The sequence below is a fragment of the Cebus imitator genome, unplaced genomic scaffold (assembly GCF_001604975.1).
Source record: "Cebus imitator isolate Cc_AM_T3 unplaced genomic scaffold, Cebus_imitator-1.0 Scaffold110, whole genome shotgun sequence".
In the NCBI taxonomy this organism is placed as follows: Eukaryota; Metazoa; Chordata; class Mammalia; order Primates; family Cebidae; genus Cebus; species Cebus imitator.
In genome coordinates this window covers 1,786,810-1,802,325 of record NW_016107425.1, presented here as the reverse complement: position 1 = coordinate 1,802,325, position 15,516 = coordinate 1,786,810, and the positions used below count along the sequence as shown (strand labels likewise).

Sequence of the window (15,516 nt, the reverse complement as noted above, 5' to 3'; positions counted from 1 at the left end):
TACTTTTCTATTCACCCACCTCTCTTGCCCCTAGCAATTTTCCTAGAGGACATATCTGAAGAGTGTTTTGCAATCTTTGGCACCCTGAGTCTGCATTCTTCACATTTCTTCATCCTTAGGAAAGTGATGTAATTTTGTTACTGCTGTGAATTCTTTTTAAGACAGATTCAAGATGATTTGCCTGTCTTCAGTGGCAGTGCTGATACTTTTATGCTGGGATGGGTGACCTCAAGGATCTTGTCAGATATTTAGGAAATGGGCAGTGATAAAAAACCACCATTTTCTTCTTCCCTGGATCTCTGATTGGTATCCAGAGTGATGGTGGTGGAGTACTTTCTCTGCCTTTCCTTAACCAGTGAGATGGTACAGGGATCTAGAATTTCTAGAGAGCTGGTAGAGGTCTTGGGTATTTTTACATTGTCCCCAAAGGAAGAATCTCAGGACTTTTTTTTTTTTTTTTTTTTGAGACAGGGTCTCACTCTGTCACCCAGGCTGGATTGCAGTGGCACGATCACTGTTCACTGCAGCTGTGACCTTCCTAGCTCAAGTGATCCTCCCACCTCAGCCACCTGAATATCTGGGACTACAGGCATATACCACCATGTCCAGCTAATTTTATTTTTTTGAGACAGGGTCTCTCTCTGTTGTCAGGCTGAAGTGCAGTAGCACGATTTCAGCTCATTGCACCCTCCGCCTCCTGGGTTCAAGCAATTCTTCTGCCTCAGCCTCCCAAGTAGCTGGGTTTACAGGCACACCACCACGCCCAGCTAATTTTTGTGTTATTAGTAGAGATGGGGTTTCACCATGTTGGCCAGGATGCTCTTGATCTTTTGGCCTCCTGATCTGCCCACCTTGGCCTCCCAAAGTGCTGGAATTACTGGCATGAGCCATCACATCTGGCCTTTTTGTTTTTTATTTTTTTAAAGTAGAGACAGGGTTTTGCCGTGTTTCCCAGGCTGGTCTCAAACTCCTAGGCTCATGTGAATCCAGCGGCCTTGGCCTCCCAAAGTGCTGGGATTATAGTGTGCATGAGCCAATGCGCTTAGCTAAACTTTTTAATGTTTCCTCTCACATAGCAGATAGTTTTTCTACAGAGAATTAGGTACAGTGAAATAAAAATTAAGGTCTTAAATGTATATTTTCCTGTACATTATTATAGGAACAAAATCTGAGAAAATAGAGCTCAACAGAAATAATAAGTAATTATTAGAATTTTGTAGATACAGATTTATGAAGGTTATTAGATTAATGTCCACTAATGGCCATTGTGAAATCTGACCTTTACTGTACTTGAGATCTGATACAAGTTTATTTGGGCCTCAGTCTTCCCTTTAGTAAAGTGAGTATCTTCATGTATTTCTGAGAGTCTTTCAAGCTCCTGCATTCTGTAAAATGGTATGCATCAATGAATTTTATTATCAGAATTCTAAACTTATCCTCCTTTTTCCTTTGTAACTTTTAAAATTTTGTAAGGAATACAGGCTGGACTCAAGTAGAATAATATGAAAATACACTTAAGTTCTTAGAGCAACCAAAGTAATGGAATAAACTTTCTTCGGTTTTTAGCCTTGAAAAAATGTTCTTCAGTTAACATATTTCAGGTTTATGAGGCATTCTAAGGCAGCCTTATAGACTGTAATCCTAGTGACTCAGTTTCTAACATTCTTTAGTCCACAGAATTATAGTAGTGCTAACTATAACTATTCCCATGTTACTTCTAGAAGATCTCTTGATTTGATTCTATTGTAATGTTTCCTATATTGCCAAATTAGGTGTATATAATTACTTACATTTATTATGCAGAGTGTTCTCCTATATGAGTCTATTAGAAACCCAAATATAAAATAGGAAGAAGAATATATATTTTATTATCTCAACTTATGAAAGTTGTTATGAAAACACTTGTTCATGATGGAGAATCTGAGTCCAGAAATAGAAGTTATGAGGGAGACAGTAGTTAAGAGCTTGGCCACTGATTATGTAACATCCTCTTATTATGTTTTCTCATTATTAAATAGTGAAGGTATGCCAGGCACGGTGGCTTGTGCCTGTAATCCCAGCACTTCAGGAGGCCAAGGCGGGCAGATTGTTTTGAGCCCAGGAGTTTGAGGCCAGCCTGGGAAACATGATGAAATCCTGTTTCTACAAAAACATACAGAAAATTAGCCAGGCATGGTAGTATGCGCTGGTAGTCTTAGCTATTCAGGAGGCAGAGGTGGGAGGATTGCTTGAGCCCATGAGTTCGAAGCTGCAGTCAGCTGTGATTGTACTACTGCACTCCAGCCTGAGTGACAGAGCAAGACCCTGTCTCAAGTAAATAAATAAGTAGGAATAGCAGTATTCATCTTTATAGGATTATTGTGAGAATTACACAAGTCATAATACACTTACATTAAGCCTGACACCTGCTAAGCATGCAACAAATATTAACTACTACTATTGTGCTTATTACTGTTGTTGACTATGAGAAGCATATAGGAGCAAACTCCAAGATGGGCTCAAACATACATATGACACACTGCTTAATCTACCCTCATCTACTTCCATGAGGTAGAAGGGAATAGGAAGTGAGGAAAAAGTATTAATATGTCTTTGCATTTTTTTAAGTGCCTGAAATGTTTTATGTTTTAATTTTTTTATGCTGGCTGAAATTCCACCAGGCCTATTTTTTAAATTTTTAATTAATGATAGTTATTCAACTAGAAAAAAAAAAATCACTACCCCATACCATACACAAAAGTCACTTCCTGTTAAAATGTTCTAAATGTGAAAGATTAAAGAGGATAAGATGAGAGATTCTATTTATGATCTGGAGATAAGCGAAGATTTTGTAAACAGTACAGAACACTAATCAAAAAAAAAAGATTAATAAGTTAAACTTCATTAGATTTAAGAACTTTTATCAAAATATACCACTAAGAGTGAGAAAAGACAAGTTACACAATAGGCAAAGATATTTGCAATACATTTAAATAATAGAGGATCTATATCCAGAATATATAGTATAATAAGCTTCTGCAAATTTATAAGCAAAAGGCAAGGAATGCAATAGAAAAATTGGCAAAATACCTGAACAGAAACCTCACAAAAGAGGATATCCAAATGGTAAGGAAAATAATAGAAAAGTTTAATAACATTAGTATAAGAAAACACACATTAAAACTACAATGGGATGCTATTTTACACTGTCCAGATTGACCAAAATTATAATCTGACAATGGCAAGTGTTGTTCAAGAGGTGAAGGAATGGAAATTGCTAGCATCACAACTTTGGAAACTATTTGTCAGTACCACTGCAGTTGAAGAAACACATACCCCATGACTGTTGGTTCCTCTCCTGTGTATAGTCCCTAACAAAAATGTTTACATATGTGTGTTAAGAGATATGTACAAGAATGTTTAGGCTGGGTGTGGTGGCTCATGCCTGTAATCCCAGCACTTTGGGAAGCAGAGGTGGGTGGATCACTTGCGGTCAGGAGTTCAAGACCAGCCTGACTAACATGGTGAAACCCCATCTCTACTAAAAATACAAGTAATTTAGCCAGGCATGGTGTGCACCTGTAGTCCCAGCTACTCGGGAGGCTGAGGTATGAGCAAAGATTGTTTATAGCAGCATTATTTGCAATTGCAAAAATATCGTAACAGTCTAAATACTCACCAACAGTCTTATGGGTAAATATGTTTGCTATTAAGATGACCTACAGTGAGAGAAATGGAAATTTTGATTTGAGGAAAGTGAGATAAAAGAGGAAGTGGGTTGCAGAAAGAAGTGGATGTATATTTTTGAAGCATGTAACAGTTTGGATATTAAAACCAGGTTATAGACCAATTTTGGCCCTATGTGAAAATGGGTAAACAAACCTTCTCTTTTTCTTTACTGTATATTACATAATTACTTTTTCAACTGTATAGGATAAATGATCTGTGATGGACCTGCTTGGGCATATATGTACTTTCTTTAAAAATGTTTTGTTTCTATAGAGAATTGTATTAAAGCTATAGGCCACTCACTCAACCGCGGCTTATAAGCTGAGTTGTAGTCTGTCAAAACACTATTAGAGTTATTAAGAATTATTATTTTAACTTTTAACAAAAAAGGTTTGTTACATAGGTAAACATATGTCATGGGGGTTTCTTGTACAGATTATTTCATCACCCAGGTATTAAGCCCAGTACCAAGTAGTTATCTTTTCTGCTCCACTCCTTTCTCCCCCACTTCTCCCTCAAGTAGACCCCAGGGTCTGTTGTTTCCGTATCTGTGTTCATAATAAGCTCTTATCATTTAGCCCCCACTTATAAGTGAGAACATATGGTATTTGGATTTCTGTTCCTGTGTTAGTTTGCTGAGAGTAATACCCTCCAGTTCCATCGATGTTCCTGCAAAAGACATGATCTCATTCTTTTTTATGGCTGCATGTTAGAATTATTTTTATCTTTATTTTGTGTATAGCATTCCTTAGACATAGAACTTTGTTTTCTTCATGTAATTTGCATTTCTGTGGACCTTCTTTGAATTTTGGATTCATGAGCACACACTGGAAGATATTACAGTCCATTTAGGAATTCCTTTTTTGGAACATTTTACCTCCATCACCTGTGATAATTTAACCACAAATGGAAGTCTGTTCTCAAAAAGGAAATTAGGTTTATATATTAGCTATTATTTATTAGTCATTTACTTTTTTTTTTAAAGATGGGGTTTCACCATGATGGCCAGGCTGGTCTTGAACTCCTGACCTCAGGTGATCCACCCACCTCAGTCTCCCAAAGTGCTAGGATTACATTCGTCTTATTTTTTTTTTTCTTCATGACTTACTATAATCTTTAACAGAACTTAACTCCCCTTTTACTGAGAGAAAATTATTGTTTAGCATTCAGGAATATATATATTCAATTATATATATATATATATATATAATTTTTTTTCTTTCATCTCCTCCTATACTGTCATGGCTTTAGGTTTTAATCTTACTTTGTAAGGCCGGGAATATTGAATTCAAATCCCAGACTACCGAAGTCATAGATATGATTTGCAGACAGAAAAATTTTGTTTTGTTTTCCCTAGCCTTATTTTGCCATTCCAGTCATACATTTTTGTTTTTATAGAATCTAGCCTTTTTTCCCTTTTCCAATGCTCAGTATAAAAACTTTAGCGACTTCTCCCTTTTATTCTACCCATTAATAGTGTGACATTTAAAAGAGGCAGCTCTCTCTATTGAGTTAGCAGTATGGTTTGGGAAGGTTGTTTGACTTGTTAACTGACATAATCTTGCCTTATTTAATGGACAATCACTGCTCACTGCAACCTCAACCTCCCAGGCTCGAGTGATCTTTCCACTTCAGCGTCTCGAGTAGCTGGGACTACAGGCATGTACCACTCCGCCTTGCTAATTTTTGTATTTTTTGTAGAGATGGGGTTTCACCATGTTGCCCAGGCTAGTCTTGAACTCTTGGGCTCAAGTGATTTGTTTCCCTTAGCCTCCCAAAGTTCTGGGATTACTGATGTGAGCCACTTCACTAGACCTAATTCTCACTTGCAAAATGAGATACCTATAACAAAAAAATGAAGAGACATCTCTTTAAATGAGGTCTTGACTTATTTCCTATCATACACATATGCTTAGGGAGTAGGTTAAAAATCATTTAAGATTCTCAATTCTTGTTTTGAAAAACACTTAATTAACCTTGTTAAATATCAAACTTTATGATCATAATCATAACCTTAAGGGAAAGAGCGTCTTTTTCTTTGGCCCATTTGCTCACGGCAGGCAATCTTCTTAGTGCCGAGTGTTTTCCTTCAGCCTAAATGCTAAAAATTCAGTACACAGTCATTAATAGGGATGACAGTGATAGCGTTTCATTTATGAATATTCATGAAGTAAAATCCATAGCATTAATTACATTAATTTATATACTTGAATACAAGTGAGCCATAAGTGATAATCTTAAAAAAATCTTGCTAACCATATATTGTGTGCTTTCTTTTAAATATTATTTAATAAGAGTGAAGGTGACATTTCTGTCAAAAGGCATTTGGGTATTTATGGTTAGAAATGTTTTTAGCAAAGAATTAAAGCACAGTATAATCCTTCAGTTTTCATAGGATTTTGTAGGGCTTATAAACATTCTTTAAAGGAGGAAAGTATAAAGAAAAATATATGTGATTGAACACAGGAGAAACCTTTTTATATGAATAAGGGAATTAGTGGTTACTTGATGTTTATTTAAGATCATAGCCTTTTTATTCTATGAGTTTTAATTCAGCATATTCTTTTGAAAGGAGACATGAATGAAAATAATTCATAATCTATGAGAATTAGGTTTATTTTCATCCAGTTTTGTGATTGAGAAACTCCAAGAGGGGGAAATAATGTTCTGTATACTTTTTTTTTTTCGAGGCATAGTCTCGCTCTGTCGCCCTGGCTGGAGTGCAGTGGTGTGATCTCAACTTACAGCAACCCCCACCTTCTGGTTCAAGAGATGGTCCCACCTCAGCCTCCCAAGTAGCTGGGATTATAGGTGCCTGCCATTATACCTGACTAATTTTTGTGTTTTTAGTAGAGAGAGGGTTTCACCATGTTGGCCAGGCTGGTCTTGAACTCCTGACCTCAAAGGTTCTGCCCGCCTTGGCCTCCCAAAATGCTGACATTATAGGCATGAGCCACTGCACCTGCTCTATGTTTTGTTTTGTTTTGTTTTGTTTTGTTTTGGGACGGAGTTTCGCTCTTGTTACCCAGGCTGGAGTGCAATGGCGCAATCTTGGCTCACCGCAACCTCTGCCTCCTGGGTTCAGGCAATTCTCCTGCCTCAGCCTCCTGAATAGCTGGGTCTACAGGCACGCGCCACCATGCCCAGCTAATTTTTTGTAGTTTTAGTAGAGACGGGGTTTCACCATGTTGACCAGGATGGCCTCGATCTCTTGACCTCGTGATCCACCCATCTCGGCCTCCCAAAGTGCTGGTGCCAATAAGTTTTTAATAGGTAGCATAATAGCTATATTGATTTTAAAATGTAAGCTAAAATGCCTGTCTTTATTTGGACTGCTATTACAAATTACCATCGATGGTTTAGATAACAAACATTTATTTCCCATAGTTCTAGAGGTTAGAAAGTACAAGATTAAGGAGTTGGCTGATTCAGTTACTGGTGAGAGCCGTCTTCCTAGTCTGTAGACAGCAGGCTTCTTGTTGTATCCTTGTTATATGAGGGAGAGAAAAAGAGAGTTCATCTTTCTTGTGTCTTATACTGTAATGGCACTAATCCTATCATGAGGACTCCATTTTTATGACCTAATTACCACTCACAGGTGCCATCCCCACATACTATCACATTGGCCGGTAGGGTTTCAACACATGAATTTTGGGGAGTCACAAGCATTGAATCTGTAGCAATGTCTTAACTTGAATTCCTTCAAAGTGTGTGAGATTAAGTATCATCATTGACTTGAAGGGACAGATTGTGTTTATGTTTTCAACTGTTGTCTTTGAAACAAAGTATCAGAATTAACTGGTTAATCATTTTAGAAACTAATTTAAGCATATTCAGTTAATTATACTGAAGCGTATTCAGTACAGCCCTCCATCTGCTTGAGTTCCATGTCCTTGGAGTCAACCAACTGTGGATGGAAAATATTTGGGGAAAAAACAAACAATAAGAAAATACAAAATTTAAGAATACAGTATAACAGCTATTTACCTTATATTAGGTATTACAAGTAACCTAGAGATGATTATTATTATTATTATTATTATTTTGAGACAGAGTGTTGTTTCGTCGCCAGGCGCCAGGCTGGAATGCAGTGGCGCGATCTCAACTCTGCAACCTCTGCCTCCCGGGTTCAAGCAGTTCTCCTGCCTCAGCCTCCCGAGTAGCTGGGACTACAGGCGCACGCCACCATGCCCAGCTAGTTTTTGTATTTTTAGTAGAGATGGGGTATCACCATGTTGGCCAGGATTGTCTCGATCTCTTGACCTCTTGATCCGCCTGCCTCAGCCTTCCAAAGTACTGGGATTACAGGTGTGAGCCACTGCACCCAGCCGACCTAGAGATGATTTAAAGTATACAAGAGAATATGCATAGGATATATGCAAATATTACACCATTTTATATCAGGGACATGAGCGTCCATGGATTTTGGTATTTGAAAGTAATATCAGGAATATTTTTATGCCAGGTGGGTGGCTCATGTCTGTAATCCCAGCAATTTGGGAGGCCGAAGCGGGAGGATTGCTTGAACTCAAGAGTTTGAGACCAGGCTGGACAACATAGGGAGACCCCCATCTCTACAAAAAATTTAAAAATTAGCTGGGTATGGTAGCATGCACCTGTAGTCCTAGCTGCTTGAAGGCTGAGTTGGTAGGATCGCTTGAGCCTGGGAATTTGAGGCTGCAGTGAGCCATGTTTGTGCCACTGCACTCCAACCTGGGCATCATAGTGAAACCCTGTGTCCAAAAAATAATAATAATAATAATAATATTTTTGCACTAATTAATGAGTGAAATATACAATTATTTAAAATATTTATCTCGTTTATAATTTCTATTTTTGTATATACTTTAAAATACATCTTGTATGTAATTTTATAATGTATATTATTTAGATTTATGTATATATAATTAAGACATTGGCAAGTATGTGAATTTTCTCCTTTCTAGTTATTATTGGTTTTATATTAGAACTATGACAGTAGTCATTAGAGATAGTAGATTATGATCAATATTCTCTGATTTGGGAATCAAATTAATTTTTATATACTTTAAAAAGCTTTTTAAATTTTGTTAGTTAAAAAAGGAAAAAAATTTCATAGCTGAAATGCTTGTTTACCTGAAAGATTCACTTCTGTAAACTAATAGTGTATTCCCCAATAGTAGCAGATAAATGAGGCCTTAATACGCTTGTAAAAATTGGGGTAAGGGGAAGCTACTTTATATTTGGCCAAATACGGTTTTTAAATACTGATGCTAGAGTTATGTTTTTAAATAGATTGCTTCCATTTTTGGCTGCATGAATATCCTATTTTCTAATTTTAGAAAAGGTATTACTGCATTAACAATATCACTTTTAGGTTTTGTTTTTCCTTGTCTTAAAATAATCAGATTGTAGCTTTTTCACTTGCTGTGTGCAAGATTTCTTTTACCTGTTTTCTTCTCTGCAGCATTCTCCTGGGTTAGGCAGGCCTATCTGGCTCCAGATTGCCGAGTCTGCTTACAGATTCACTCTGGGCTCAGTTGCTGGAGGTGAGTGACATGTCTATGTCCTGTTTCAGGCTTCTGTTAAGGTAATATTATCTCACTAGACTGAGGCAGATCAGCAAAGGTGCAGTTCATTGTTCCCATGGGTCATGAATTCGGGGCTTTCTGAAGTGTTCTTTTATTTTTACCTGTGATCAGAGGACTTGTCATAGCAATGGCTGTCTATGGACCATCTGGCTCCAGTCTGTCTTCAGGACAAAACCTGTGTAATAATGTGAAAGTCTGGGATGCAATGCTGTACTCACCTTAATTATACTGGCTAAGGCCAGTATGAAAAACTGGAAAATGAGACTGTGTTTATGGTGCAGGTTAAGAAGTTGAGATTTGCTATTTAGCAAACTAATGCAGGAACAGAAAACCAGATACTGCATCTTCTCACTTATAAATGGGAGCTAAATAGGAACTTATGAACACAAAGAAGGAAACAACAGACACTGGGGTCTACTTGAGGGGGGAGGGTGGCAGGAGGGAGAGAGCAGAAAAAATAAACTATTGGGTACTGGGATTAATACCTGAGTGATGAAATATGTACAACAAACCCCCATGACATGTGTGTACTTATGTAACAAACCTTCATATGTACCCCACCTAAAATAAAAGTTAAAAAAAGAAAGAAATTGAGGTTTGGGATATGAATCCCAGAACCTCATGAAATAAAACAACCTCTCAAAGTGATTCACTTTGGTTTTTCTGCTTATATGTTTTCCTTTCCCTTTTCACTGGTTTAACAATATCTGGACTTGATGTTTATTTGCAAAAATGAATCTTCCTTCCCTCCCTGTTCACAGCCAAAATTTGAGAAACTATTTTGCTTAAATATTCTACATAGAAAATGTGTAGAATCTGAAGTTGCTTTGTTGAGAAGAACTAGCAGGTGTGATTAAAATGCTTACGATTTTTTGAGATAAGCCTGAACTCGAGACTCTTTGTTTTTTCTTTTCACTCTCAGTTTTAAAAGTTGCAAACTAGGTTTTAGCTTTCAACAGTCAAAATGTGTAATACTCTCATTCATGTAAGTACATTTTTCAGTCTCTGAGAAATCCTGAAGCATAGCCGTATTTTCTTTTAAACCAAATTCTATACGTAGGGATAGGATAATGTTGAAGTGATTCTCCAATGTTATGGTTGTAACTAATTAATTTACCAAGATGCTTTGTTAAACTAAATTTTAAAATTATAGCCACTTAGTGTACAGATACAGTCATTTTAAGAATGGCATAATATTTAGGCATTTAATGGAAAATGTAAATAAATGTTATACATAATAGTTGAATGTTATTATTATAGAAAACTGAGTGTTGATTATCTAATTTGGGAAGTGACTCAGTAATCTACTCTGTAATTTATGAACCTGAGATATCAAAGAGCATTCTTGACAGTTGTTTTCTGAAGCAGCTGTATTTGTGGATTTCAGTGGTTACTAGCCTGCTATCCCTAAACTGTGTGTGAGGGAAAGAAAAATAATAATATAAAGTCTCTTTTGTGCGAATATGTATTGTGTTTTATTTTCTCATCCTTTAAGATGAGATTTGTCATTCTTAGGGACTCTCCATTTAATTATGTTCTTTTTAAAGCTTAAAAATTGTTCTTTTTGTAGCTGTGGGAGCCACTGCAGTGTATCCTATAGATCTGGTGAAGACCCGAATGCAAAACCAGCGTGGCACTGGCTCTGTTGTTGGGGAGCTGATGTACAAAAACAGCTTTGACTGTTTTAAGAAAGTCTTGCGTTATGAGGGCTTCTTCGGACTCTACCGGGGTGAGTAAGCAAATCCCAGCTGCTGAAGTTAGTGATTGATCTCACCAGCAGCAGATTTTAACTCACTAATTATGGAAACCAATATGTAGTATGCCTAGCCAGACTAGGACTGTTTCTCTCTTTTTCTCTTTGCTCATTTCCCTTTTTACATTCTTTCTGGTGATTAGCAATATTAATCTGCAAACAAGGTCTTCTTTTTTTTTTCTTTTGAGAGGAAGTTTTTCGCTCTTGTTGCCCAGCCTGGAGTGCAATGGCGTGATCTCAGCTCACTGTAACCTCTGCCTCCTGGGTTCAAGCGATTCTCCTGCCTCAGCCTCCCGAGTAGCTGGGATTACAGGCATGCACCACCACGCCCAGCTAATTTTATATTTTTAGTGGAGATGGAATTTCTCCACATTGGTCAGGTTGGTGTCAAACTTCTGACCTTGGGTGATCCCCCTGCCTTGGCCTCCCAAAGTGCTGAGATTACAGGTGTGAATCACCACGCCGGGCCCAAGGTCTTCATTTCTTCTTCTTGCTATTTATATTTCTTGGTATCCAAATTCTGTGTTTGTCCCAACATGGGTATATGTCACCATGCTCCTACAAACCAAGACATGTATCTGCAGGTGGAATACAAGGATGATAGCTAAGAAATATAGAGCTGCTTTTCTCAAAGAATTAAAGAAGAGAAATACATCTCTTTTCTGTGGAAAAGAAGCCAGGGTACCACTCAAAGATGAGTTTACCGTCTATCTACTTGTTTCAACTAAAATAAATATCAAATGTTTTTGTCTCTTTCAGGGATCATTTATAAATTTTTTCAAATGAGCCATCTGAAGGTTTTTTTTTTTTTTTTTTTTTAAATAGAAAAACCCTTTGGTTCCAAGTCTAAATCTCACTCATTTTCCCCATTTAGCTCAGAGGTACACAGTCAAAACAGAGAGATTTTCTTCTGCAGGCAATGTTAGCAGCCACTCTAGACTGAGCACAGTGCAGTTGGCATCAGTGGCAACAGCCCCATGGAGAATTCTCCCCAGCCCCATTGGCTTTGTAGGAACTTGTCTCTTTTGAGAGAGAATGACTTTCATGTATATGTTTTCACATTAGAATTCAGGGTTTCCTTTGGGAGGGAGATTAATTTTTTAATCTCTTTGGGCGCCACTTGGGATTCATTGAAAATACTTTCTACATGCTCAAGTCCAGGGTATTTGTGTAATTTACTGTACTTGTTTGTTTGTACACACAAGCTCATTAATCCCCAGCTTATTCTGAGCTCTGTTGAACTATTTGGCTTAGAACTTCTTCCTAAGAAAGACTGGGCCTGAACAAAGCTTTAGGCTCATGGATGGGAGAAAAAAACACCTCTGGTTAGCATTACATACAGGTATTCAAGTAAAAAATATAATGTTGATACACTTATAATTGAAGGAGAGGGCCACAAGGATGTTCATTTTTAGCATTGTATATAGAACAAGAGGAGAGAGTCATTCTGAAATCAAACCAGGCTCAAGTACCCTGCTCTTAAGAATGAATGTGATGATTTTTCCTCAAATATTCAGAACTGTAGCATCATCTCAAAATTCTACCTGTACAGCATGTACCCCGTGGAAAGGGGTATACATGATCCAGAATGCAGATCTGTCCACATGAATGCTTGTTCTAACTGATTAAGCCCTGCATATCCAAATTTTATTTAATGGAGAATCAAGGTTGAGTGGCATTAAGATTGTTTTTTTCCTTGATATCTTCAATATTTCTTTGTTGAATAATGACCTTTCTCCTCCTTGATATGCTTTTAAATTGCAAAGAAAATGTCCCCCATTAAAAGGAACCTAGATATTTACTGCATATTTTAGCCTTCTCAATGGATAGGTGCTTACAGAAGATTTCATTTGAGAGAGATGTCATGTTAATTAAATGGATGCAATATAGCAAGTGGGGGAGAGGATTGTTGGTTTTATTCAGGATGTAAGCTCATAAAAGCAGTTCTTTAAATGGGAGACTTTTGTATTAGGGAGAAGATTGTAGGAGTCCTGTATGTGAGCACTATGATTATTGAGATTGTCATATATTGCTTGGAACTGGTCCATTATTCTGTCAGATGATTGACAAAATTGTTGACAGATTAGCTACATTTCTTTGCAGGCAACAATGATAAAGTGACTCAAATCAGTACTTTATTAAATTCCATGAGCCTTATTGAGGCAAGTTGTAAAACAAATATGCATGCCGACATGGTTGTATGAGAGTTAGATTAAAAGTAATAGAGCCTGATAATCATCAGGGTTAGAAAGTTAAGACTGCCATCTGCTGATTTATTCTTTTAAATCAGTCTGCTACCCATGAAAGGTGTGTGTGGATTTGTGTGTGTCACTGATAATTCAGTCTGACTGACAGTAGCCTTATGTATGATTACTTGCTGGCTCTCAACTCATGGAAAATCACTCAGCAGTATCCTCAAAGCAGGCTTAAGATTAGCAGTCAGCAAACAGGCAAACACACATATTCCTCCCCTTTGGCTGGATGATTTAAAGGATATAAAATGTTTATTGTTAGCATCTTTAAAAAATGTATGCAAAAAAGTATGCTAACAATTTGGATAAGCTGTGAGCTTCAGAAAGCCAAGCCCAAAAGATATTGTATTGTTTATTTTTTTCTTTTCTAGTATACAGACATCCTGGGAAATTTAACTTTCTAAGGATTATGATTTCCTTTGTTTTGAGGGGATTCTCCTTAAGTTCGACATATAAGTAAATAATAATACAACAGGCGTATGTTTTTGCTTATAGGAGATCCTCATTAAACAATACTTAAAACTGCATTTTTCTTTGCAGTTTTGGCTTCTTTTTAAGTAAATGAATGTTGAATGCTGTGTTTCTCTGAAGAACAGATTATGGGAGTTAATATTCCATAATAACCAAGCCACTGTATGCCAGTATGTCGGTAGCATAGTTTGTGGCAAAATCTGAGTGGCAAAATCTGAGTATATGTAACAGCATGCTTTTCAGAGCTTTTGCAAGTATACAGTGTCTGTGTATGTTTATATGTTGTTGGTTGTAACAAGGGAGGGAATTTGGTTACATTGTTATTGGCAATGTTCCCAGAATAGAGAAGACCCATGGCTCCATTTCTTCTTTACTTATTTTTTTGGGAAGTGTTGGTTAACTAGGCTTTAAAGGAAGCATGCTTAAGAAGAGGATTTATAACCTCAAGAAAACGTGACATTATACTGCATTTGTAAATAATTATTAAATATATACAGAGTTTTTAGGATAATCTTTTTCCCATTTTAGTGAAAACTCTAAAATGTTTGATGGGTAAATAATACGGGGAAAACACTTTGTTGTTGGAGTTGTGTATTCATGTCTGGTACATCTATATTGCTGATGATTCTGTCCCTTTACCTAGGTCTGATACCACAACTTATAGGGGTTGCTCCAGAAAAGGCCATTAAGCTGACTGTAAGTTTGTTTTTAACTGAATTTGTGTCATTTGTTTAGATTACCATTAAGCCAGAAAACTAAAATCAAGGCTGGGTGTGATAGCGAATGCCTATAATCCTAGAATTTTTGGTGGTAGGAGGATCACCTGAGGCCAGGAGTTCCAGACTAGTATAAGCACAGTAAGAACTCAGCTCTACCAAAAAAAAAAAAAATTAGCTAAGTGTGATGCATGCCAGGAGGCTAATATGGGAGGATTGCTTGAGTTCAGGAATTTGAGGCTGTAGTGAGCTATGATCATACCACTGCACTCCAGCCTGAGCAACAGAGTGAGACCCTGTCTCAAAAACAAAACTAAAATCGATGCTGCTGAGACTGGCACGCTATCATGGAATTTGTAAAACTTTAATTTTACATGTAAGCATTTGATAATTTTTAATATTATAAGACAAGTATTTTGCTGACTTGGAAAAGCAACAGCGTGCCAGTAGAGAAATGGTTAGGAATTTTGGTTAACTGATGTTGTCTTTCTAATTAGGTTAATGATTTTGTTCGGGACAAATTTACCAGAAGAGATGGCTCTGTTCCACTTCCAGCAGAAATCCTTGCTGGTGGCTGTGTAAGTATTAATCTTAGGCACTTCTTGTGACAAATATATTCCTTTAACCTTTTTGCACAGATATGATAGATCTCTGAGTAGCATTTCCCTTGAACTCAAGGGATTCTAAGCAGGTTTTCTCAATGATCATATGGAATAATTTTTGAATTTTATTGTATAAGCTAACTGGTTTTGAGTATAGAAAAGAGGTAGTATTATAATCAGCTCTATCTCTTTGATGCCCCTAAAGCATTACCTTCCATACTGTTTAAAGTCCTAATTCCTATTCCTTTTAAGAAACAGAGTACAGAAAATATAGTAGTGAGTAGAATTACCACTAATATATATTAACTGGACCTTTAAAACAAGTGTGAGATGGCTGATTAATTGGACCCTTATATTTTAGGTATAAGACTAAGTAAGCCATTGCTTAATTATAATTTTTCTTCTTTTTTTTTTTTTTTTTTGAGACGGAGTTTCACTCATGTT

The 15,516-nt window shown here is 36.9% G+C and overlaps 1 protein-coding gene across 5 annotated transcripts in view; it reads left to right on the top strand.

Annotated features, from left to right (window-relative positions):
• The window catches only part of SLC25A12 (solute carrier family 25 member 12), a 229,436-nt gene that overhangs the window by 190,727 nt on the left and 23,193 nt on the right, over positions 1 to 15,516 (top strand). For all 5 annotated transcript variants that reach the window (XM_017538208.2, XM_037741895.1, XM_017538209.2 and 2 more), the window contains 4 exons: positions 9,155 to 9,236; positions 10,849 to 11,007; positions 14,398 to 14,450; positions 14,968 to 15,048. In XM_017538208.2, the coding sequence (XP_017393697.1) occupies positions 9,155 to 9,236; positions 10,849 to 11,007; positions 14,398 to 14,450; positions 14,968 to 15,048 (375 nt within the window). The remainder of the gene's footprint in view (positions 1 to 9,154; positions 9,237 to 10,848; positions 11,008 to 14,397; positions 14,451 to 14,967; positions 15,049 to 15,516) is intronic.